The sequence below is a fragment of the Molossus molossus genome, unplaced genomic scaffold (assembly GCF_014108415.1).
Source record: "Molossus molossus isolate mMolMol1 unplaced genomic scaffold, mMolMol1.p scaffold_m16_p_11, whole genome shotgun sequence".
Taxonomy (NCBI): domain Eukaryota; kingdom Metazoa; phylum Chordata; class Mammalia; order Chiroptera; family Molossidae; genus Molossus; species Molossus molossus.
In genome coordinates, this window is record NW_023425346.1 from 24,460,211 (window position 1) to 24,486,587 (window position 26,377).

General features: G+C 36.8%; 1 protein-coding gene across 1 annotated transcript in view; it reads right to left on the reverse strand.

The window, feature by feature from the left end:
* The window catches only part of LRP1B (LDL receptor related protein 1B), a 1,816,022-nt gene that overhangs the window by 440,353 nt on the left and 1,349,292 nt on the right, over positions 1 to 26,377 (reverse strand). The window contains exons 36-37 of the mRNA XM_036254023.1: positions 16,111 to 16,245; positions 15,408 to 15,537 (exon numbers count right to left, since the gene is read on the reverse strand). Coding sequence (XP_036109916.1) covers positions 15,408 to 15,537; positions 16,111 to 16,245 — 265 coding nt within the window. The remainder of the gene's footprint in view (positions 1 to 15,407; positions 15,538 to 16,110; positions 16,246 to 26,377) is intronic.

The window sequence follows — 26,377 nt, forward strand, 5'->3', positions numbered from 1 at the left end:
AGGAGAGTTTAAGGGAGCTGTGGGACAACACAAAACGTAACAACATTCACATTTTAGGGCTAACGGAAGGAGAAGAATCAGAGAAAGTAATAGAGAACCTGTTTGAAGAAATAATAACAGAAAACTTCCTTAAACTGATGACGAAAAAGGTCACACAAGTTCAGGAAATACTGAGAGTTCCAAGCAAGATGAATCCCAGAAGACCCACAGGTAGACACATCATAATAAAAATGGCAAACATTAAAGACAACTAAAGAATCTTAAAGGAAGCAAGAGAGAGACAGAAAGTTAACTACAAGGGAACTCCCCCTTAGACTGTCAGCTGATTTATCAATAGAAATGCTGCAGGCCAGAAGCGAGTGGCATGAAGTATACAAAGTAATGCAAGGCAAGGATCTGAATCCAAGAATACTCATCCAGCAAGGCTATCATTCAAAATTGAAGGAGAAATAAAGAGCTTCAAGGATAGAAAAAAAAGCTAAGTTAATTTACCACCACCAAACCAGCACTGCAAGAAATGCTGAAGGGACTGTTGGAAGAAGAAGAGGAAGAAGAAGAAGAAGAAGAAGAAGAAGAAGAAGAAGAAGAAGAAGAAGAAGAAGAAGAGGAGGAGGAGGAGGAGGAGGAGGAGGAGGAGGAGGAGGAGGAGGAGGAGGAGGAGGAAGAGGAGGGGGAGGGGGAGGACGGAGGGGGAGGAGAGAGGAACACAGGCATAAAATTAAAATGGCAACTAATAACTATCTATCAATAATAACCTTAAATGTTAATGGCTTAAATGCTCCAATCAAAAGACATAGGGTAGCTGATTGGATAAGAAAACACGACACATATATATGCTATCTACAAAAGACCCACCTCACAACAAAAGACTTACAAAGGATGAAAGTGAAGGGATGGAAAAATTTTTTCCAACCAAATGGAAATGAAAAAAAAGTTGGTGTAGCAATACTCATATCTGACAAGATAGACTTCAAAAAAAGGGCCATAATAAGAGACAGAGAAGGTCACTACATAATATTAAAAGGTGCAATCCAACAAGAGGGTATAACCCTGATAAACATATATGCACCAAGTACAGGAGCACCAAAATATGTTTAAAAAGTTCTGGAGGACTTCAAGGGAGAGATCAATAACAATACGATTATAGAGGTGACTTTAACACACCACTGAATAGATCTTCTGGACAAAAAAATTAACAAGGACATATAGTGCTTACAAGATGAACTAGATCAGCTGAACTTCATTGCTATTTACAGAACATTTTACCCCAAAGCTGCAGACTATAAATTCTTCTCAAATGCACATGGGACATGTTTAAAGATAGACCACATGTTAGGACACAAAGCAAGTCTCTACAAATTCAGGAAGATTGACATCATTCAGACCACTGTGGCATGAAAATAGGACTCAATTATAATAAAAAAAAAACAAAACACAAAATCCTTCAAGCACTTGGAGGCTAAATAGCATGTTATTAAACAACAAATGGGTTACTATCAAGATCAAGGAAGAAACTAAAAACTTCCTGGGAACCAATGAAAACGAACACACACAACACAAAATCTATGGGGCACAGTGAAAGCAATTCTGAGAGGGAAGTTTATAGCACTACAGGCCTACCTCCAGAAACAAGAAAAATTCCTAATTGACTTTCTAATTCTACAACTTAAAGAACTAGAAAGTAAGCAATAAGAAAAACTCAGAACTAGGAGGAGGAAGGAAATAGTAAAGGTCAGAGCAGAAATAAACAACATAGAGACTAAAAAAACAACAACAATTCAAAAGATCAATGAAACAAAAAGCTGATTCTTTCAAAAGATAAACAAGATCAATTGACCTTTAGCCAGACTCACCAAGCAACAAAAAGAGAGAAAACAAATAAACAAAATCAGAAACGAAAAAGAGAAGTAACAACTGATAGCACAGAAATACAAAGGATCATTGAAACGTACTATGAACAATGATATGCCAACAAATTGGACAATCTAGGAGAAATGGACAAATTTCTAGAACCACACAGTCTTCCACAACTGATCCAGGAAGAGATAGAAAACTTGAAAAGACCAATAACAACAAAATATTGATATTGAAGATGTAATTAAGAAACTCCCAGCAAACAAAAGCCCTGGCCAAGGTGGCTTAACGAGGAAGTTTAACTATATTCAAAGAATATCTTATACCCATTCTCTTCAAACTATTCCAAAAAATCCAAGATGATGGAACACTTGCAAACTCATTTTGTGAGGTCAACATAATCCTAATTCCAAAACTGGATAAAGACACTAAAAAGAACGAAAACTACAGGCCAATATCCCTGATGAACACAGATGCCAAAATCTTTAACAAAATATTAGTAAATTGGATCCAGCAATACATCAAAAAAATTATTCATCATTTATCCAAGGCATGCAAGGATGGTATAATATTCGCAAATCAATAAATAGAATACACCACATAAACAAAATGAAAGATAAAAATTATATGATCATATCAATAAATGCTAAAAAAGCATTCCATAAAACTCAGCACCCATTTCTGATAAAAACATTCAACAATGTGGAAATAGAGGGATCCTTCCTCAACAGAATAAAGGCCATATATGAAAAACCTATAGCCAATATCATACTCAATGGGCGAAACTAAAAGCATTCCCCTTAAGAATGGGAACAAGACAGGGATGCACACTTTCACCATGCTTATTTAACATAGTACTGGAAGTCTTAGCCACAGCAATTAGACATGAAGAAAAAATAAAGTGGATTCAAATTGGAAAGGAGGAAGTGAAAATGTCATTATTTGCAGATGACATGATATTGTACATAGAAAACCCTAAAGACTCCATCAAAAATCTACTAGATTTAATTAATGAATTTGGCAAAGTAGCAGGATACAAAATTAATGTCAAGAAATCAATGGCATTCTTATACACCAAAGATAAACTCACAGAAAGAGAAACTAAAAAAAAAAAAAAAAACAATCCCATATACCATCACAGCAAAAAAAAATTAAGATACTTAGGAATAAACTTAACCAAAGAAGTAAAGGACCTCTTCACAGAAAACTACAGGTCATTGAAAAAAGAAACAGAGAAAGATATAAAAAAGTGGAAGCACATACCTTGTTTATGGATTGGAAGAATTAACATCATTAAAATGTCCTTCCTACCCAAAGCAATCAATGGATTTGATACAATCCCCATCACAATACCAATGACATGTTTTACAGAATTATAACAAACATTCCAAAAGTTTATAGGGAACTGAAAGAACCCCGAATAACCAGAGCAATCTTGAAAAAGAAGAACAAAGTAGGAGGGAGATCACATTACCAGATTTCAGGTTGTATTACAAAGCCACAGGAATCAAAACAGCCTATACTGGCACAAGAACAGGCAGATAGATCGATAGAACAGAACAGAGAACCCAGAAATTGACCCAAGACAATATGCTCAATTAATATTTGACAAAGGTGGCAAGAGCATACAGTGGAGTCAAGACAATCTCTTCAATAAATGGTGTTGGGAAAATTGGACAGCTACTTGCAAAAAAAAATGAAGCTAGACCACCAACTTACACCATACACAAGAATAAACTCAAAATGGATAAAAGACTTAAATGTAACTCATTTATCCATAAAAATTCCAGAAGAAAATTCAGGCAACAAAATTTCAGACATCATATGCAGTAATATTTTCACTGATACAACACCTAAGGCAACAGAAACAAAGGGAAAAATGAACACATAGGACTACATCAAACTAAAAAGCTTCTGCACAGCAAAAGAAACAACCATCAAAATGGAAAGAAAACACACTCTATGGGAGAGCATAATTGTCAATGATGCATCAGATAAGGGGTTAATTTCCAAAATATATAAAGTGTTTATACAACTAAACAAAAGGAAGACAAAGAATCTAATTAAAAAATGGGCAGAGGACCTACATAGACACCTCTCTAAACAGGATATACAAATGACCAAGAGACATATGAAAAAAAGTCAATGTCACTAATCATCAGAGAGATTAAAATTAAAACAACTATGAGGTATCACCTCACACCTGTCAGAATGGCCACTATCAACATATCATCAAAAAACAAATGTTGGCAAAGGTGTGGAGAAAAGGGGACTTTAGTACATTGCTGGTGGGAATAAATGCAGACTGTTGCAGCCACTGTGGAAAACACTATGGTGTTACCTCAAAAAGTTAAAAATTGAACTGCCATTTGACCCAGGGATCCCACTTCTAGAAATATAATCTAAGAAACCTGAAACACCAATCAGAAAGAATATACATACCCGTATGTTCATAGCAGCACTATTTACAATAGCTAAGATCTGGAAACAACCCAAGTGTCCATCAGTAGATCAGTAGATAAAAAAAAAAAAAAAGTTGTGGTAGATGTACACAATGGAGTACTATGCAGCTAAAAGAAAGAAGATCTCTTATCCTTTGAGATGATATGGAGAAACCTGGAGAGTATTATGCTAAGTTAAACAAGCTAAGCAGAGAAAGACAAATATCACATGATCTCACTTATTTGTGGAATATAATGAACTAAACAAACTGATGAACAAAATGTACCCAGAGACATAGAGGTGGGGTACAGACTGACAAACCTCAGAGGAGCAGGAGATTGGGGGGAAGAGATAAACCACAGAATTTATATGCATGTATGCATGACCAATGGACATAGACAACAAAGCTGGGGATGGGGCAGGGGGGGATGGGGAGGAGGGTGTCAATGGAAGAAAAAGGAGAAACATCTGTAACAAAAACAAATTAATTAAAAACTAATAATAATAACAAAAGCATGTAATGAAAAAAATTATATATGGCAGCACTCATTGCCTATTTTATGGTCCCAACTTATCTTCCAGCTGCATCACCTATTCTTTTCTACACAAACATCATGTATTTAGATTCTTCCTAAAGGTCTTTGTTTGGCCAATGTATTCTCATCTCATCTCAGAAAACTTTCTCCTTCAAGTCTCCTTCATAGGCCTCTAGTATCTATCACTAATGTGGCTACTACCCTCACTTTTTTTTTACCTCCTCTAATTATTCGCTATCTCTTTTCTCTTAAAACTATATAATTTTATATTGGTCTTATGAAAACTATTACTTTAACATGATATTTAAATATGAGATTTTAGCTTAAGTTATATCAATCTAGTCTTTTTATGCCTGTAAATGAGACTTACATTACAAGATGAGACTATTCTTTCAAAGTTGGGAGTTGTTTAAACTGCAAGTTTGAACAGAAAACTCATTGTGAAAAGAAGCAACATCTTATTTATATCATCATTCTTCACAGTGCCCACCAGGTCTGTCACATGGTCAGCAGTCCTGTCTTGTCAAAAATAATTGAATTAAAGGTAGAGGAGGAAATAGGGGATTGTGCTGACATGACCTGTTCCCAGTGCACAGTGCTCAGTAAATGTCCATTGAACAAACTGACGAAAAGGGAAGTATATGTGGGTTTCTTTGCCTGATGTTCTCAATTATCATAGGGAGTCTTATACATAGATTATGCTAACATGGCTATAGAGAATCAAAGATATGTAAGGAAAAGAAGATCTAGAATAATAACTTGAGGGTGTGTACTAGGTTTAAATAAGAAACAAAAAAACACAGATTGACAAGTAACAGCAAGAGGACTGTTATATTGGACTGCATAAATCTACACTGGCCAAGCACAGAGGTTCTCTACGAAATAAATGAAGTGTGGGACTTACTACAAATACGAATAGAAGAAATGCTTTATTAGGAACAAATCCCATTATGGGATTTCACAACATTCAAATTATACTTATTTCTACCACTAGAATAAATATTAATAGTCAAGCAATTGATCAAATTTTCTCTAGTGAGGCTACAATGATGTATTGCTTGATTATGAATTATAATATAAAAAGATTTTTAAAATACTGTCACATTGGAAGAGAACCTTTCTTTTCTTTATTGATTTTAGAGAGAGAGGAAGGGGGAAGGAGACAGAGATGGAAACATTGAAGAGAGAGAATATCGATCGGCCACCTCCTGTACACTGCGCACTGGAGAACTGGCCCACAACTGGGCACGTGCCCTGACCGGGAATCGAATTAGTGACTTCTTGGTGCATGGGTCGATGCTCAACTACTGAGCCACACTGGCCAGGTGGAAGAGAATATTTTAATTTTTGATTTTACTGCTGTGATATGGACACATTTAAAGGAGCTATGTGTTTTATTCTTAAAATTAAACAAAATTACACCCACCCGTCCCAGTCTCAATATGTAGTGGCAGGCACCCATGGGTGCTAGTAGTAGTAGCTTTTCACAATAAGGTTTCGTATTTATTTTATTTTTTTTATTTTTTATTTTTTTTTATTGATTAATTTTTGTTACAAATGATTCTCCTTTTTTCCCCCACTGATTCCCCCCTCCCCCTTCCCTCCCTGCCCCTTCCCCAGATTGTTGTCCATGTCCACTGTTCATGCATACATGCATATAAGTTCTGTGGTTCATCCCTCTCTCACCTCCCCACTCCTTAGGGGACTGTCCTCAAACTGTTATGTTCATTATATTCCACAAATCAGTGAGATCATATGAAATTTGTCTTTCTCTGTTTGGCTTGTTTCACTTAGGATGATACTTTCCAGGTCCCTCCATGTAGTCTCAAAGGATAAGAGATCTTTCTTTCTTACCGCTACGTAGTACTCCATTGTGTATATGTACCACAGATTTTAATCCATTTGTCTACTGATGGGCACTTGGGCTGTTTCCAGATCTTAGCGATTGTAAATAGTGCTGCTACAAAGATGGGGGTACATATATTCTTTCTGATTGGTGTTTTATGCTTCGTAGGGTATATTCCTAGAAGTGGGATCACTGGGTCAAATGGGAGATCAATTTTTAATTTTTTGAGGTGACACCATATTGTTTTCCATAGTGGCTGCACCAGTCTGCATTCCCACCAACAGTGTATTAGAGTCCCCTTTTCTCCACACCCTCGCCAACACTTGTTGTTTGATGATTTGTTGATGGTGGCCATTCTGACAGGTGTGAGGTGATACCTCATTGTTGTTTTGATTTGCATCTCTCTGATGATTAGTGATGATGAACATTTCTTCATATGTCTCTTAGCCATTTGTATGTCCTGTTTGGAGAGGTGTCTATTTAGTTCCTCTGCCCATTTTTTAATTGGATTCTTTGTCTTCCTTTTGTGGAGTTGTATGAGCACTCTATATGTATTGGAAATTAACCCCTTATCTGATATATCATTGGCAATTATGCTCTCCCATACAGTGGGTAGCCTTTCCGTTTTGATGATTGTATCTTTCGCTGTGCAGAAGCTTTTGAGTTTGATGTAGTCCCATGTGTTCATTTTCTCCTTTGTTTCTATTGCCTTAGGTGATGTGTCAGTAAAAATTCTGCTGTGTATGATGTCTGAGATTTTGTTGCCCACAGTCTCCTCTAGGATTTTTATGGATTCATGAGTTACATTTAAATCTTTTATCCATTTTGAGTTTATTTTGGTGTAGGGTGTAAGTTGATGGTCTAGTTTTATTTTTCGGCAAGTAGCTGTCCAATTTTCCCAGCACCATTTATTAAAGAGGCTGTCCTTACTCCACTGTATGCTCTTGCCACCTTTGTCAAATATTAATTGAGCATATTGCCTAGGGTCCATTTCTGGGTTCTCTATTTTGTTCCACTGGTCTATATACCTGTTCTTGTGCCAGTACCAGGCTGTTTTGATTATGGTGGCTTTGTAGTATAACCTGAAATCTGGTATTGTGATCCCTCCAACTTTGTTCTTCCTTTTCAAGATTGCTGTGGCTATTCGAGGCCTTTTTTGATTCCATATGAACTTTTGAAGTAATTGTTCTAATTCTTTGAAGTATGCCATTGGTATTTTGATGGGGATTGCGTTGAATCTATAGATTGCTTTGGGTAATATGGACATTTTAATGATGTTAATTCTCCCAATCCATGAACAGGGTATGTTCTTCCACTTTTTTACATCTTGCTCTATTTCTTTTTTCAAAGACCTGTAGTTTTCTGCAAATAGGTCCTTTATCTCTTTGGTTAAGTTTATTCCTAGGTATCTTAATTTTTTTGCCGCAATGGTAAATGGGATTGTTTGCTTAGTTTCTCTTTCTGTGAGTTCATCATTGGTGTATAAGAATGCCATCGATTTCTTGACGTTAATTTTGTATCCTGCTACTTTGCCAAATTCATTTATTAAGTCTAGTAAACTTTTGGTGGAGTCTTTGGGGTTTTCTATGTACAGTATCATGTCATCTGCAAATAATGACAATTTCACTTACTACTTTCCAATTTGGATCCCTTTTATTTTTAGTTCCTGTCTGATTGCTGTGGCTAAGACTTCCAGTACTATGTTAAATAGGAGTGGCGAAAGTGGGCATCCTTGCCTTGTTCCTGTTCTTAAGGGAAATGCTTTTAGTTTTTGCCCATTGAGTATGATGTTGGCTGTAGGTCTTTCATATATGGCCTTTATTATGTCTAGGTATGATCCCTCAATTCCCACACTGCTGAGCGTTTTTATCAGAAATGGATGCTGGATTTTGTCAAAGGCTTTTTCAGCATCTATTGATATGATCATGTGGTTTTTATTCTTCAATTTATTTATGTGGTGTATCACATTTATGGATTTGCGAATATTGTACCAGCCTTGCATCCCTGGGATGAATCCCACCTGGTCATGGTGGATAATTTTTCTGGTGTATTGCTGGATTCGATTTGCTAGTATTTTGTTCAGGATTTTGGCATGTATGTTCATCAGGGATATTGGCCTGTAGTTTTCTTTCTTTGTTGTGTCTTTTTCTGGTTTTGGAATTAGAGTTATGCTGGCTTCATAAAACGAGTTTGGAAGTCTTCCTTCTTCTTGAATTTTTTGAAATAGTTTGAGGAGAATGGGTATTAGTTCTTCTTTGAATGTTCGGTAAAACTCCCCTGTGAAGCCATCCGGGCCGGGGCTTTTGTTTGCTGGAAGAGTCTTGATTACATCTTCAATTTCTTCTGTTGTTATCGGTCTGTTCAAGTTTTCAATCTCTTCTTGATCCAGTTTTGGGAGACTATGTGTTTCTAGAAATTTGTCCATTTCACTTAGATTTTCGAATTTGTTGCCGTATAATTTTTCATAGTAGTTGTTAACGATCTTTTGTATTTCTGTAGGGTCAGTTGTTATCTCTCCTGTTTCATTTCTGATTTTATGTATTTGGGTTCTCTCTCTTTGTTTCTTGGTGAGTCTAGCTAAGGGTCCATCAATCTTGTTTATCTTTTGGAAAAACCAGCTCTTTGTTTTATTGATCCTCTGGATTGTTTTTTTGGTCTCTATGTCGTTTATTTCTGCTCTGATCCTTACTATTTCCTTTCTTCTACTTGCTCTGGGGTTTTCTTTTTGTTTACTCTCTAGTTCTTTAAGTTGTGAGGTTAGGTAGTCTATTAGAGATTTTTCTTCTTTTTTGAGGTAGGCCTGTAGTGCTATGAACTTCCCTCTCAGAATTGCTTTTGCTGCATCCCATAGATTTTGTATTGTTGTGTCCTCATTTTCATTGGTTTCCAGGAAGTTTTTGATTTCTTCCTTGATTTCCTCGGTGACCCATTCATTGTTTAATAACATTCTATTTAGCTTCCATGTGTTAAAATGTCTTTGTATGTTCTTCTGGCAATTGATTTCTAGTTTCATACCATTGTGGTCTGAGAAGATGCTTGTTATAATTTCAATCTTCTTGAACTTGTAGAGACTTAGTTTGTGCCCTAACATGTGGTCTATCTTTGAGAATGTTCCATGTGCACTTGAGAAGAATGTGAATTCTGTAGTTTTGGGGTGTAGTTCTCTGTAGATATCTATTAAATCCATTTGATCTAGTGCTTCATTTAGAGTCTCTGTTTCCTTGCTAATTTTTTGTCTAGAGGATCTATCCAGTGATGAGAGCGGGGTGTTGAAGTCCCCTGTTATGATTGTATTGCTATCAATTTCTCCTTTGAAGTCCTCCAATAGTTTTTTAATATATTTTGGTGCTCCTATATTGGGTGCATATATGTTTATCAAGGTTATATCTTCCTGTTGGATAGATCCTTTCAATATTATGTAGTGGGCTTCTTTGTCTCTAGTTATGGCCTTCAATCTGAAGTCTATTTTATCAGATATCAGTATCGCTACCCCAGCTTTTTTTTCCTTTCCATTTGCTTGGAAGATTTTTTTCCATCCCTTCACTATCAATCTATGTGAGTTTTTGTTGTGAGGTGGGTCTCTTGTAAACAGCATATAGATGAGTCTTGCTTTCTTATCCAATCAGCTACTCTGTGTCTTTTTATGGGAGCATTCAGTCCATTTACATTTAAGGTGGTTATTGATATGTACTTATTTATTGCCATTTTTGTTTAGTGTGGTTCTATTTTTCTTCCCATTTCTCCTGGTAATTACAGCAGTCCTTTTAACATTTCTTGCAGCGCTGGTTTGGTGCTAATGTACTCCCTTAGCCTTATTTTGTCTGGGAAGCTCTTTATTTGACCTTCTATTTTGAACGATAGCCTTGCTGGGTAGAGTAGTCTTGGATTCAGATCCTTGTTTTTCATGACCTTGATTACTTCATGCCATTCCCTTCGAGCCTGTAATGTTTCTTGTGAAAAGTCAGCTGAGAGCCTTATGGGGGTTCCTTTGTAGGTAACCTGTTGCTTATCTCTTGCTGCTTTTAGGATTCTCTCTTTGTCTTTAATTTTTGGCAGTTTCATTACTATGTGTCTTGGTGTGGGCCTGTTTGGGTTCTTCTTACTTGGGGCTCTCTGAGCTTCTTGAACTTGAATGCCTTCTTCCTTCACCAAATTAGGGAAGTTTTCTGTCACTATTTCTTTGAATATATTCTCTAGCCCTCGCTTACTTTCTTCTTCTTCAGGGACTCCTATGATACGAATATTATTCCGTTTCCAGTTGTCCCACAATTCTCTTAAGCTCTCTTCTTGTTTTTTAATCTTTTTTTCCTTTTGGTTTTCTGATTGGTTGATTTCTTCTAGCCTGTCTTCTAATTCACTGATCCGGTCCTCAGCTTCCCCTACTCTGCTTTTTAGATCTTCCAGTGTGTTTTTCATTTCTGATATGTCATTCTTCATTTCTTCCTGTTGGTTTTTCATTTCCAGATGGTTTATTTTCAACATTTCTATGTCTTTACTCATGTTGCTCATGTCCTTACACATGCTGTTGAGCTTCCGCAACATCATGGCTCTAAATTCTAGTTCTGTTAACTTGCTTAACTGCACCTCATTTATTTCATCTTCTGTACAGGTCTCTTGATCTTTCATTTGGCTTTTGTTTCTGTTTCTCACCATTTCGTTATTACAGTGGGCTTTGGAGTCTGCCAAGTTTTCCCAGTGGGTGTTGGTGTTTTGCTGTTTGTGGCTCCCTCTCCTGGGTTTGGATGCACCAGGTAGGACCCACTTTAATCCCGCCAAGTCCCCTGTTCTCCGGGAGTCTGTGTGGCTCCAGCCGAGAGTTTAGCAGGCTATAGCGTTAAGAGGGCCCATGCAGGGTGGCAAGGAAGGCGGTGGGAATAATTTCCTGCTGAGTTCCCCGGTCCCGCCCAGTTCCCTGGTCCCGCCCAGTTCCCTGGGGGCCAGGAGTCTGTGCGGCTTCAGCGGAGAGTTTAGCTGGCTACAGAGTTTCCAGGGCCCGTACACGGCGGGAAGGGAGACAGTAGAGTTAACTTTCCACCACGTTCCCTGGTCCCTCCGAGTTCCCTGGTGTCTGGGAGTCTGTGCGGCTTCAGCGGCTACAGAGTTTCCAGGGCCGTGCACGGCAGGAAGGGAGACGGTAGAATTAACTTTCCGCCTAGTTCCCCGGTCCCGCGGAGTTCCCTGGTCCCGCCCAGTTCCCTGGGGGCCAGGAGTCTGTGCGGCTTCAGCGGAGAGCCTAGCCCAGCCGGCTACAGAGTTCCCAGGGCCGTGCACGGTGGGAAGAAAGACGGTAGAGTTAACTTCCCCTCTAGTTCCCTGGCCCCTGCCCAGGCCGCTGCGGACCCTGGGCTCTCGGTCCCCTCTCCCATCCTCGCAAGCCTACCAGGACTGAGTGGGTGTTTCTGGTTAAGTGGTCCTCCATGATGTCTTTCGGCTGCCCTTTCCTGACGGTTTGCCTTTATTTTCGTTGTAAATCCAGTTTGGTCTTGGGAGACGGTCTGGGTCGCTCCATTCAGTTCGCCGCCATTTTTTCTTTCCACAATAAGTTTTCTGTTTAAACTTGAAGTTCAAGTAAGTCCAGAATTTTAGTTAATGAATAGTCTTATCTTGGAAAGTAAGACTCATTTACAGGCATAAAAAGACTAGATCGCTCTCACTTAAGCTTAAATCTACTATCTAATAGGCAAGAGGGTGAACAGAAGGAAGTCAGACCCAACTTGAATGTTTTTAGAAACCTTCTCTGCTAATTTTTCTCCATCCTTTTCTTACTATTGTTTATTCTCACTTCACTTATAGTTTTTTTTTTTTTTTTTTTTTTCCTCACCCGAGGAGACATTTTTCCATTTTTTGTTCAGGTAGAGTTGGGGGAAGAGAGAGGAACAGAGAGAGAGAGAGAGAAACATCAATGTGAAAGGGACACATCGAGTGGCTGCCACCCGCACAACAGACCAGGGCCGGGGACAAACTGCAACCGAGGTACATGCCCTTAGCGGGAACCAAACCCGGGTCTCTCAGGACCGCAGGTCGACGCTCTAACCGCTGAGCCAAACCGGCCAGGGCCACTTATAGTTCTAACCTTTAAATTTTCATTATAATTTTATTCTGAAATTATTAAAACTGTTTTTATATGCTTGATTTTTATATTAATTTCTAGAATGCTTAACACAACACTATGTATGAATATATGTAACATGTAACACGCATACATACATACACATATAATATTTGAAGTTTAGCCAAATCTCACTCTTCCACATATCACCTTGATGACAGAGTAATATACTTAAAACAGCTGACTCAGTTTTTTTTCTTTTTCTGTTAAATAGAGAAAATAATACCACTCTAGGTTTGGTGAGTTTTTAAACAGAGTGAAAAGTGACCCACAGATAAATTTTGAGCAAAGAAGTGACAGCTACTTACATTCCAAAAGAATCAAGAGGTCACCACATGGAAGACAGACTGTAGGGCTACAATGGTAGAAGACAGTGCCCTATAATTCAGAAGTGTTGGCAAGAGTGATCACAGCCCAGGCTACAATGGTAGCAGTGAAAACTGTGAGAAGATGGTAGAATACGATCTTTCTTAGTAATATAAACAGTTTTATTGAGATATCCAGTGTGTACTGTTTGACAAACATAACTTGTCTAAATATGTCAAGATAATCTCTTCCCTTTAGCTATTCACTGATCTAAGGTAGGGTAGATAACCCATTTTCAATAAAAAATAAAGAAGTGAGATTAACACCAAGATCTTTCTCTTCCCAAATAAAATAATACAGCTTAGCAAGAAGAATAAGTTTTGACTTATCCCCCTATTCTTCCTTAAGTGTGTACATACCCCTGATGACATATCAAGCAGGTTGTATTAATGCAGCCATAACATCAAGCATAAGGTAAAATATAACTTAGTAAAGACAAATGGTAGTTGAAAAAGGTAGAAAGAGAAGTTCCTAGGTTTAACATGCTTTAGTTAAATGCTATGTTTAACTAAGAGTATTCCTAACCAATGCAGATTTTTCCATTTTTATATTAAAAATAATGGTTTTAGCTTAAAGTGTGTCAAATTTGTCAGCATCATTTCTCTCTCCTATATTAACCTTGTCTGTTTCCTTTTTCACTGCCCTAATGTTACACTTAATTTCATACCATTTGTTAAGAAACTGCAGCAGGGATGATATTAGGAAAGGTTCATATAACATATAACAAATAGGAAAGGTGGTAGATATTTATGAGAGTTGAGTTGATATTTCACATAAATTGACTTCATTCTAAATCAATGTTCCTTACACTGGTTTATCTAGTACCAGTGCCCACCATGGCTTCACTTTTTCCCCACTCCAAAAGGTATAGGTGTTTGATTCAATCATAAATTATCTACTCTTAAAATAAACTATAAATCAAGTTGTACCAGCAATGCAAGAGACACAGTAGCGAGGAGTAACATAAGGTTTCAAAGAGGACTACTTCTGTATTATTATTTCAGAGAAAAAAGTTATTGGTCAACAACGTACTCTTTATCAGCCAGTGCACTGAACTCTGGACATAGAGAAATGAACCAAACATGCATGGTTCTTCTCTCATAGAATTATAGTGGACAGTAAAGGCATTATCCAATTCAGTGAAAAATAGAGCCACTAAACAAATAAATAAGCATATATTGTGCAGAGATGTATAAAAATGAAAGCATTTGGTGTTTTGGTGTCTCATTACAGAGCAATCTAATCTACTTGCAAAGCCAGGGAAGGATAAACAACATTTAGAGAGGTAAAAGTAGGAAGAAAAACATTGCAGGCAAAGGGAAGAGGCTGGTCAAAGGTTGGGAGTGGAAGAGTATGTGATATATTTGAAAATACTTGAAAAAGTAAGAAGTCCAAAAGAGACTGATTGAGATAGCAAAGAGACAGCAGCGAGAGACTGAGACTGAACATTTATATAAGGCCTGATTAAGAAGGATTGCAACAGAAATTCTAGAATTTGCACAAATGTCCAAGGGAATCCCTTGAAAGGTTTTCAGTAGATTTATACTAAAAGAAAAATATTTCTCTAGTCTTTTACAAGGTTAGGAGATCAATTGCAGTAGTATATTTGTAAGGTAAGAGGAGATTCAATTAGGGGGGAGGCTGTGAAGATGGAGAGTGGTAGATTGATAATATTTAGAAGAAAAAAATCAGCAAAATTTGTTTGCAGGTTGCATTCACTGTAATTGCTAATGTGTACAACTTTTCTGTCCATAACATATCCAAATGGAAATGTCAGAAGACTATAGACATACTTACCTGGAGCTAAAGGAGAAAACAAAAACGCTTAGGGTGAACATGTTGATTTGGCAATCTCAGCCTAAATGGAGACTGAAGCTTTAGAAAGAGTAAAGAATGAGTGAGGGTGACTACAACATGGTTATTTAATTCACTCTGCAAGTACTCAGTATCAATTTTTAAACAGTTCTAGGGCAGAACTTCAACTTGAGAATCTAGACACATGTTGGTATACTCATTTGGACTTACACACACATGAGAGAACAGAATAAGAAATGGATCCCCATCAAACATGTACAAAAATATACATGACCAAGGGAAATAAACTTTTTCTTCTGCTTAGGTAAGATATGTTTGAGCTTTGTTTCAGATATTATAACTGAAAATAAACATTAATGTGGAAGTCTGGATTTTTTTTTTAATGAAACGGAAGAAAACTCACTTAAAACTCTAAAGATATATGGAAATTTAAAATTACCCTTTTTCTGGGTGCACAGCTATAGATCTTGGTTGATCCAGGCCTTGAGAAATAATTACATAGCGGAAAGAGCCATTGAGTCTTGCAACTTCAATTAAGTTGAAACCATGATCTGTCCAATATATGTTACCTAGGAGAAATACAGATGTGTTTATGATATAGTTGTGAGAAAGAAAACTATTAATTAGTTATGACCAATGACTAACTTTCTGAGCATTCGTATAACTCTCAAGAAATTGTTTAATTCTTATATTTTAATGTGTACATTTTCTCATTAAAAAAGTATAAATTAATATGCAAACACCTCCTAAATCTCACACATCTGTAGTTTATACCATTCAATGATACATTTATATGTTAAAAATAAGTTGAAACTTCTCTCACTTGGAGAAGAAATCTATTTTAACTCTACTTAACTTCAGGCAAAAGAGAACTAACACTTCTGTTTACCTGCCTCATGGAGCTCTCGGGAGACTCGGGCAAAGTTAACACTACATAATCTGCTTCCACATAAAAACACTTACCAAAAGGCTCCAAAGCATTGGAAAGAATTGAGCCAAAAGTAAAAGAAACTATTTACCCCTGTGGCTAAAAGTAAAAAAAAAAAAAAAAAATTGTTAGGAGTAACTCAGAATTTTTATGAAGCAGATTGAGCCCTCAAAAATAGGTGTGGCACAAAAACAGAAAAAGCCATGGGTTATACCAGCAATCCAGTCAACAGCTATCCCTTCCACTCTTCCCAAGCCATTGGTAACAATATCTTCTTTCCAAGTTTGATCTCTTTTAGCTCGGCTGATTTTATTGAAGCCCATGTCTGTCCAGTAGATTGTATCATTTTCTATGGATGAGATAGAGAGAAAAACACACACACACACACATGCTATAAAAAGTATCAGTGTACATATTAGGATCACAGTGCATCAGTGTTTTGGAAGTTAGTATCCTGGATGTGCTGATAATGTATTATTGTTCTTCAGGATGATTTACTAATACAAATAGTAACACAGTTATTAAAACAATATGAAAGAACCTAGTCAAATGTGTTTTAATATTTTTGAAATAGCTGTGGAAATGACCTATTCCATTCTTTATTATTTTTTCTTCATTTTCTCACTTACTTTAACTCAGTAAATACTTATCTTGACCCCTATGAATTTGCCATCTTGATATCAAACCATGTTATTTCAGATAATTTTTCTTTTCATCCCTATACCAGTGTCCGAGTCCTCTAAATATAAAAGGAATAATACTAGAGACAATCAATTCAACACAGTCTCAAAGGAGAAGGAATAGAAAGAAACATAAGGGCATTTCTACTACTACATCAAGGGTGTTTTAAGAATAAGGTCATTCAAAATGTATAAAGCCTTAAAAATGTCTATCATCCAATTATTCCTTCTGAGATACTAGTTTGGCAAATGTCAACTACAAGGCCCTTAGATTATTTTTCAAGCTCTCATTGTACAAATAGTCATTAAAATACTTAAAGAATGGCTCTATGCTATCATAGAGTCTTTAAATAACAGTGCATTTTAATATTTGAATGAAGAATGTGTCGAAAGGTTATAAATAAAATATATGTACATATGCATACAGGCAGCAATTATAGTCTAATGATTCTAAGTACAGCCACCAGAAACACACTGGGGATAAATCAATAAATAATAAATTTGCGACCAACTAGGTAAGTGTTTGTGTCATGATCTACATGGCCATTTGAAGAACAAATCATTTAAGATCAATATAATTTCTATTTGGCAGAGTGACGGACTATGGAAATAAAGAAAAAACAATTAGTATAATAAACCATTTATTGATAAGTTTGGGATTCAGTTTCAAATGAATTACAGTCAATGTATTTTTTTTTTTTGTTTACCTATTTAAGGAATGATTCCAAATACTCCATCCTCAACAATGATCAAGTCAAATACACGATTGTGTAAAGCAGAACAGAGATACCATTTTCAAATATATAACCGGAAGGCAAAAACTTGTTTGATTTTTCCTATTTTGTAAAAGTATCAGTGAACATGTTTTCATTATTGAAAGCTTGAATCAATAAAATAAATAAGCATTATTTTTGCATAAATATTAAGCAGTATAAACCAAGTCCAAACATTCGATCCAAATATCCAACAGCCTACTTTGCATCTCCACTTGTATATAGAAAAGCAATCTTGACATACAAAAGGCAAATTCTGGATTTCTACCTGAAACCGGCTTCCCTAGCAGTCTTCCAATGACAACCTCCCATGCTGTGGGATGCGATGGCTGATAGTTCCATTCTTTGTTTCATGGGCTAAAATCCTCATATAACTCTTAATCACTTTTCCTCATACTGCTGATCTAATCCATAACCAAATACTCTCATGTTAAATCTATTACCAAGTATTTAGGCTCTTTTTATTATTGTTTCAAATGATATCCATCTTCCAACCACCTCTCACACTCTGCTATCTAATGTAGTCCGAGTCGCCATTACTTCTTGCCTGAACTACTGCAATAGCTTCCGAACTCACTGCTCAGCTCCCACCTCTGCCTCAGCTCCCATTTTCTCATGAGCCTTTTCTCCACTTAGAGTACACTGTTACTCTTTTAAAAATAGGTAAAATCATTCATTTCCCTTCCACTCACTTAGTAATATGACCCATCTCATCAAAGGTGAAAGGAAAGTTCCTTCCTATGCCATCCAAGATCTACCCACATCCTTCCCCCTTCTTTCACATGATGTCCTTCACTCTCACCTCATTTACCCATCTCTAATAACACAAACATTCCTCTTCCCGAAACAAGCCAAATGTTGTACAGTCTAAGGTTCTTTATATTACTTTTCTTTGTGTCTGGAATTTTCTCCCAACCCCAGACATATGCACAGTATTTTCTTAGCCTAAATAGTTCCCTTCTTACTGAATTTTCCTCTGCCTACTCCATAGAATTATTCCCTTGCTATTCTCTGTCTTTCTTACCACATCTATTTTTTCTATTATAGGATTTATTACTGCAAACAATTGTATGTTTATTGCTTTGTTGTTGTTGCTGTTTAGAGTCTGTCATGTCTCACAGGACTATAATATATTTTATTATTGTTAATCTTCACCCGAGGATATTTTTCCACTGATTTTTAGATAGACTGGAGGGAAGGGAGGGAGAGAAAGAGAAACATCGATGTGAGACAGACACATTGATTGGTTGCCTCCTGAAGGACCCCAAACACGCTGGGGATTGAGCCTGCAACCCTGGTATCTGCTTTTGACAGGAATCCAACCTGCAGCCCTTTGGTCCTTGGGCTGATGCACTACTGAGCCAAACTGTCCAGGGCAGGACTATACTCTTTTTAAGGGCTAGGACTTTATTGTGTTCACTGCTTTAGTCCTGGCAGAAGGAATAGTGCACATAGTAAGCTCCAAGTAAACATTTGGTGAATAAGTGAACACATGTGATGTGCTGTATGAAGACTGACTGGGAATACCTACAAGGGAGACACAGTTCTCACCGTAAGAAACTTTATAAGCTCATTAAAGAACAGAATTTTATATAAAAAAAAATGACTAACAGTTCACAACAGTATGGCATGACCAGATTATAAATAGTACAGACAAGAAGTTTTGCAGGAGTTCAAAGAAGACTTTACAAAAATCTTTATAAATATTAGAAAAAAGGACACTAGTTTTTACATGTGACCCTTACTTTTGTGTTACTCTCGAAGAGTTCTGCCACCCCAGCAAAATTTTATCCATATAACCAGGAAGCATTCTTTCTCACACGTACTGCTGCATCTTGCACAAACCTTCATCACCACCAGCTGAAGTTGCAACTTTTCATTTCTTCTTAGAAATAGACTGTGAGATTGTTCATAAGTAGGAATTGCAATTGACCCAGCTTTGCCAACGCAGTCACACTAGCTCCACATATACACAACAAACAGTACAATTGGTAACCATTTTCTAGGATAACTGTACAGATATTGGTAGCCAGCTTTAGGGCATTATAATTGCAGCCAGAATTAAAAGAAAAGCCACCTGTCATATTTGTCTGTAAAACAAGGGAGAGGCCTTTTATGACACTGAGAAAAGGTAAACTTTAGAGTTGAGTAGAAGCAATAACCATCGACAGAGGGTAGATTATGCTGATTGTATCTGAAAATAGGAAACAGGGAATACAAGTCTCTTTTAAGTACTTTCACTCTTAGGTATCTATTTTCTTATGATTAATTAGCCAGCATGTATTGATCGCTTGTTGTGAGCACACCAGCCTCTGAGTTATCTTGGGCTGCTGGGTCCTAGAAAATTCAAAATCATGTTTTCTGGTTTAAATTTACATGTTGTGTGAGAAAGCACCATGCAGACATAAAAAACAACAAAATAAAATATAGTGTATTAGTTTACTATGCTTTTATTACACCACATTTAAAAAACAAAAACAAAAAAAAACCCTCACCCGAGCATATGTTTATTGGTTTTAGAGAGAAAGGAAGGGAGGGTGAGAGAGAGACACACACAGAGAAACATCAATGTGAGAGAGAAACATCCATCGGCTGCCTCCTGAATAAGCCCTCACCGGGGATCAAACCCTCAACCTAGGTATGTGCCCAGACCAGGAATCATCCCACAACCTTTTTGGTGTATAGGATGATGCTCCAACCAACTGAGCCACCCAGCTGGGGCACATTTTTTTTTTTTTAACTGTAGAACTTTATATTTATCCTATTAAATTCCAACTTGTTAAATTTGTTCAGAGGTCCTAACTGCTGACATTTAAAAAAATCATGTTATTCAATGAATTCTTTTGTAATATCCACTTACTTAATAAGTAGACTTTCTATCTTTACTCAAGCCAGTGATACGTATGTTAAACTGGATTTAAATATATGCTTTTGGTATATCACTAGAGACTTCCCTCTGAGGTGAATTGCTAATTTTTTATTATACCCTTATAATTTATGCATATTTAAGTGTATAAATCTTCAGTGTACAGGTTGATTAACTTTTTTTTTGTTGTTAATCCTCACTTGAAGATATTTTTCCATTGATTTTCTTAGAGAGAGTGGAAAGCAAGGAGGAAGGAAGGGGGAGAGAGAGAGAGACATACATTGATTGATTGCTTCCCACACAGCCCTGACCAGGCCTGGGATGGAACCTGCCACTCAGGTATGTGCCTTTGAATGGGAATCAAACCCTCTACCCTTTGGTTCGTGGGCTAAAGTTCTAACTGCTGAGCCAAAATGGCCAGGGTTTGATTAATTTTTTTATGGGACATAGCAATGTAAGCACCACCCAGATTAAGATATAGATCACCATAAGCAGCCCAAGGACCCCTATGTGTCCATACACCCTCAAAAGTCCCCCTGTTCTTCAGTGGACAGCCACTATCCTGACTTCTTTCAGCATAGATTAGTTTTCTGAATTTTCTGTAAGTAGTATCATTCAGTATATATTCTTTAATCTAACTTCTCTTATTCAGTATCATGATTTTCAAATTCAGCTTTTTCATTGCATGTACTTTGCTTTTCCATGGTATGAAAATACCATAACCTATTTACCTATTTTGGATATTCAGTCTAATTTCTGGCTATTTTGAATAATGATATAAACATTCTTGTCTGTGTCCTTCAGGGGACATACTATATCATTTCTGTTGTCTACAGACTCAGAGGTAGAATTGCTGAGTCACAGGATAGCTTCAGTAGGTAGAGTTTCCTTCCTTCCTTCCTTCCTTCCTCCTTCCTTCCTTCCTTCCTCCTTCCTTCCTTCCTTCCTTCCTTCCTTCCTTCCTTCCTTCCTTCCTTCCTTCCTTCCTTCCTTCCTCCTTCCTTCCTTCCTTCCTTTCTTCCTTCCTTCCTTCCCTCCCTCCCTCCCTCCCTCCCTCTCTCTTTTCTTTCATATTATCTCAATTTTCCAATTTTCTCCTAATTAAGAATCTACAATATAGATTTGCTGCAACTATTGTTGAACTCCACCATTCTCTTCCTATCTAGCCAATCCACTATGAAGAGCTTTAGTAGAGATGCCTGTAGCTTTGGTACAAGCAAAAATGCTAAAGATTCTATTTCCAGGAACTGTTGAAACATGCTGTCTACCTTGGTTGACAGTGTCCACCCTGGCAGATAAGGGGCAAATGGCAGGCTTCGACTAAAGCATGGCTTTAAATGTGCTATTATTAAGCAGTAAAAGTGAGTTTATTATTTTAGCTTCCTGCCCAATAACTAGTATTTTTCTTTCTTTCTTTCTTGACCAGTTCTGGGTAGGTCTGAGAAGCAAAAATCCTGAGATTATTTTCTATGGGTCTTTTATAAATACTGTAATATATTTCTAAAGCTCTATATCTTCTAACATTTATCACGCAATGCCAAGCGTTATACTATTAGTTTTTCTGGGATTCTGGGAGGAGAAATACACATATCAAAAACAAGCAGAACTTTGGTAAAAGTAATTATACCCAAACTTAGCTCTGAAAACATCAAAAGATTGTAAACCTCCCTGGCTCCTGTTATCGGTATTGTTATGATTTTTATGCAAATAAGGGCAAATACTATGTGGCTAAAGACAAAAATTATGAAGATAAAAGGAATTTGGGAATTATTGATTATTAGATTAAAAAGAGCTATAAAGAAATGAAAGAGAAAGAAGGCAAGACAGGAAGAGAGAGAGGGCTGCATGGAGGGAGGGAGGGAAGAATCATAGTTTTGTTTTGCATTGGTGTAGCCATATCCACCTGCTGACATTATTTAACAGGGAATCTAAGGGATATAAGAGTAAGAGAAACTGAAGACACCAAATATATATATAATTAATTCTGTAACTAGTGTTTGAAAGAGAAGGTTTTTTATATCTTTTATTAATATATTTCTGCTAATTTAAAACCAGCTTTATTTTACCAAGTCTAAATGTGGATGTAGGGATCTAGCATGTAGTGTGAAAAGACTAATCAATAGCAAAAAATTTATCGGCATGGTTGGTGAGGCTCTAAAAACTAGAAGTTACCCCCTCATTTATTAGACAGAAATATTACTATAAATTTTATTTTAACTTTAAGAAAACTGTGGCATAAACAAATATTTCTGAAAAGAACTAACTTTTACCATTGGATCTGGTAATGAGAATAGATTAGTTCCTAACATAATAATTTGCTCAATGAAGACATCAAAGCTCAGAATCTGCTTGACACTTAAAACACTTACTTTGCCCAGGTTTATAAACTAACAAAATTATACAAATTTTGCAAAAAAACAGAAATCTTTAGTAATAGGTTCTGGTAAAACTTTCATAGAGCTTACATATAACTCGTTGAGAAAGTCCAACATACAGAACTACTTCAGGGCAGCTCCAAATGGTGAGTACTAAAATTTACCAACTTTGATAGCTTAATTTATCTCTCACTTTTCTTTTTCCCTTTCTGTTGGACCCATTATACTCTACCCCATTCTTAAACAAACAAACAAACAAGTGTCCGGCCTATGTACCTCAGTGGTTGAGCATTGACCCATGCACCAAGAGGTCACTAGTTAGATTCCTAGTCAGGACACATGCCTGGGTTGTGGGCCAAACTTCCAGTGGGGGACATGCAGGAGGCATCCAGTTGATGTTCACTCTCATTGATGTTTCTGTCTCTCCCTCTCACTTCCTCTCTCTCTAAAATCAATAAAGGGAAAAAAATGCAGTTATGCTCAGTCCCAAAAGCATATAATTTATAGAAAATTCTATATGAAGTGTGTTCCGATTTCGTGATAAATTTGAGTCCTAGCTTCTAACGGATATTTTATTCATGGCTATTCAACTACTGTCAAATTAGTGTGCTCTGTTAGCTCAAAGAGAAAACTGTTAAGATTTTGTTATGGTTCTTTTATTTTAGCTTTTGCTGTTACATAAAATAAGGCCTGGCCGAATACAGTCCCTATAAACTCAAGGTACTTGTGTTTATACAGACCTCACTTCAACTCTGATTGTTGGGATTAGAAAAAACAATGTCCCTGCCCCTACCACCCCTCCAACCACCTCCTTCACATAGATTTTAATTATTAAATATCCCTTTGAGATGAGCTGATTGCAGACAGCTTTATTCTTTTGAGGTCATCAATATAAGCATTCTTCATGGTTTTTATTGTCATTTATCAGTTGTGACCTTAACAGATACACCCAGAAATATAATTGTTTCTGCACTTACAAAGGCTGCCTTAAGGACCTGTAATTTATTAATTCCTCTTGCTTAGTTAAGGTAATGGTTTCCAAACTGATTTTTATTCTAACACTTTGACAGATGTGACAGTTACTTCTAATCCAAACCCTGTCTTTCACTCTTAAAAATCATCTCCATTGTTTTGGAAGAAGAGATTTCTTCATATCACTCCTACATTCTCCAATCATCATGCATCTCAATGCAATATTTTATTCCTGTGCTGTGCCATTTCCACCTAGATACCCAATTTAGTTTTTTTCCCTAATTCACTTCTTATTCTCCCGCCCATATTCACAGGCAGAACTACTGATACATGAAATACAAACTTGAAATATAAACAATGCCACAGAATTTATTAAAACATGGGATTTGGAGATTTACTATAACAGTATCAAAACTTCAAGGTAAAAATTAAATATCCTTATTCTAATAGGTACTCTGGCCACACCGACCATAAGCACTTTTTCAAGTGGTAGCTTTTTATGGTGCCCTGGCCTCCTACCTCTCCCCAGCTCCCATGTTCCCCTCTCGATATCTATCCTCTCTTCTCACTTATCATCCCCTCCCTTTTCTGATTACTCAACAAAGAAACCCTCTCTGACCATTGTCTCCTAACTCCCAAATAGGTCTGCCTTTACATAGTTGAAGTTCAATAATTCGCAAATGGCTTGCCTATTGGAATTACCTGGTAAAATGTAAAATATATACCAAAGTGCAGCCACATGTCAGAGATTTTAAATTGCTTAGTCTGCGGGTCAAGTGCAAGTTGAGAATTACTAGTTACTCATCAGTGGTACAGATAAGAACAACACTTGTTATTTAACAGGGTCTAAGATCTTGTGAATATTTTTATTATAAAATACTACTCCCATCCCACCCCATCCCTCACTCACCCCTGTTACAATCTCATTGATGTTAATGGCTCACTAAGAAAAAGATTTTTAAGGAATGACAAGGGAGAAAAGAGTATGACATAGTCTTCAGAATATCAGATTTGGAGATTTTTTTTTTCTCCTCCTGTTGGGAGAGGCCATTCATTCGAAAAAAAAAATATTATTCAGTTGATCCTGATCCCAGATCTGTTAAAGACCATTGTTCTTTAATGTCAGAATCGAGCCAAATCGCAAGGCAGCTCATTTCTCAGATGCATTTCTACTCCCAGTAAGCAGGCTTGTATCAAACTACAGGTGTGTCTTATGCCTTAGGGATGTTTTTTTACATTTTGATTTTTTAACCTATATAGATACTGTGAGACCTGAAATTAGTCATATTTCTCTGCACTGGTTATCAGTTAAATTGTATTCTCTTTGTTCTGTAATTAGTTAAATTGTAATAACTAAATTAGTTAAATGGCATATAAATGTAATGCCTACTTCTAGCAAGAGTACAGAATCTTACAACGTGCATTTTAGCTCTTGATTCACCTTATTTGTTTTCCCTACTTTTTTCTTTTAGCACTCATTTCCACCATCTAAATTGCTCATCTCATTGCATTTTCTGCATTTTTGGAATCTATATAAAACATCTTTAGAACAAGTTGATATATATATTAAACACATCAAGTCATGTTATAGACAAGTGACATCAAAGTTAAATATATATACACACTGTAGGGACTGACTAGGAAAAACAAGAAAATCCAAAGCAATGTAAAAAAATGTAAAAATCATGTATTTTACATTTTTTGTTCCTCATTTTTAAGATTCAATTTTTGAGTACATATTTTATAATGTTTTAAATCATAATATTTAAGATAGTAATAATATATATTCTTATTTATTTATTTATTTTCTTTCTTGAATTTAGAGAGAGGAAGTGAGAGGGAGAGAAAGACAGAAACATTGATGAGAAAGAACATTAGTTGGCTTCCTCCTGCATGCTCCCCACTGGGGATTTGGCCCACAACCTGGGTTATTTGTTCTGACCAGGAATTGAACCGGCAACCTCTTGGTGCATGGGTCGATGCTCAACCACTGAGCACACTGGCTGGACTATTCTTTAAAAAAAAAATTTTTTTATTGATATTAGAGAAAGAGAGGAAAAGAGAGATTGAAACATCAATGAGAGAGAACACTGATGGGCCGCCTCCTGCATGCCCCTCTACTGGGGATTGGGCCCACAACCTGGATATGTGCCCTGACTGGGAATCGAACTGGTGACCTGTTAGAGTATGGGTCAATGCTCAACCACTGAGCCACACTGGCCATGCAATAATATATATTCTTTATAAGTAAATATTTGTTAATAAAATAATAAATAAACACATGCATTATAAATGAAATATTTTTAAACTAGTAGATTGTACAATAAAAAAGAAAGGTTTGCCCGGCCGGTGTGGCTCAGTGGTTGAGCATCGACCCATGCACCAAGAAGTCACTGGTTCGAGTCCCGGTCAGGACACATGTCCAGGTTGTGGGCCAGATCCCCAGAGGGAGGCATGCAGGAGGCAGCCAATCAATGTTGTCTCTCTTTGATGTTTCTCTCTCTCTCTTTCCCTCTCTCTTCCCCTCTCTCAAATATCAATAAAAAAAAAATTAAAGAAAGGTTTAGCAGTATTGGTGCAGCAACTACTGTCCAATCCTGCCCCATTTTGGTACACTCTGTGCCGTGACGTACCAGTAGAAACCTCCAGAGCAGACTATGAAGGTTACAGAAATGGAGAGGAAAGCAAAGTCAGCCAATGTCATCAGAGAAAGTTTCAGTAAAGAAATGAGACTTTGGCTGATCCATGAAGACTAGATAGCATTTGGATTAGGAGAGATTCACAGTAGGGTTCATGGAAACCTAGTTCAGAGAAA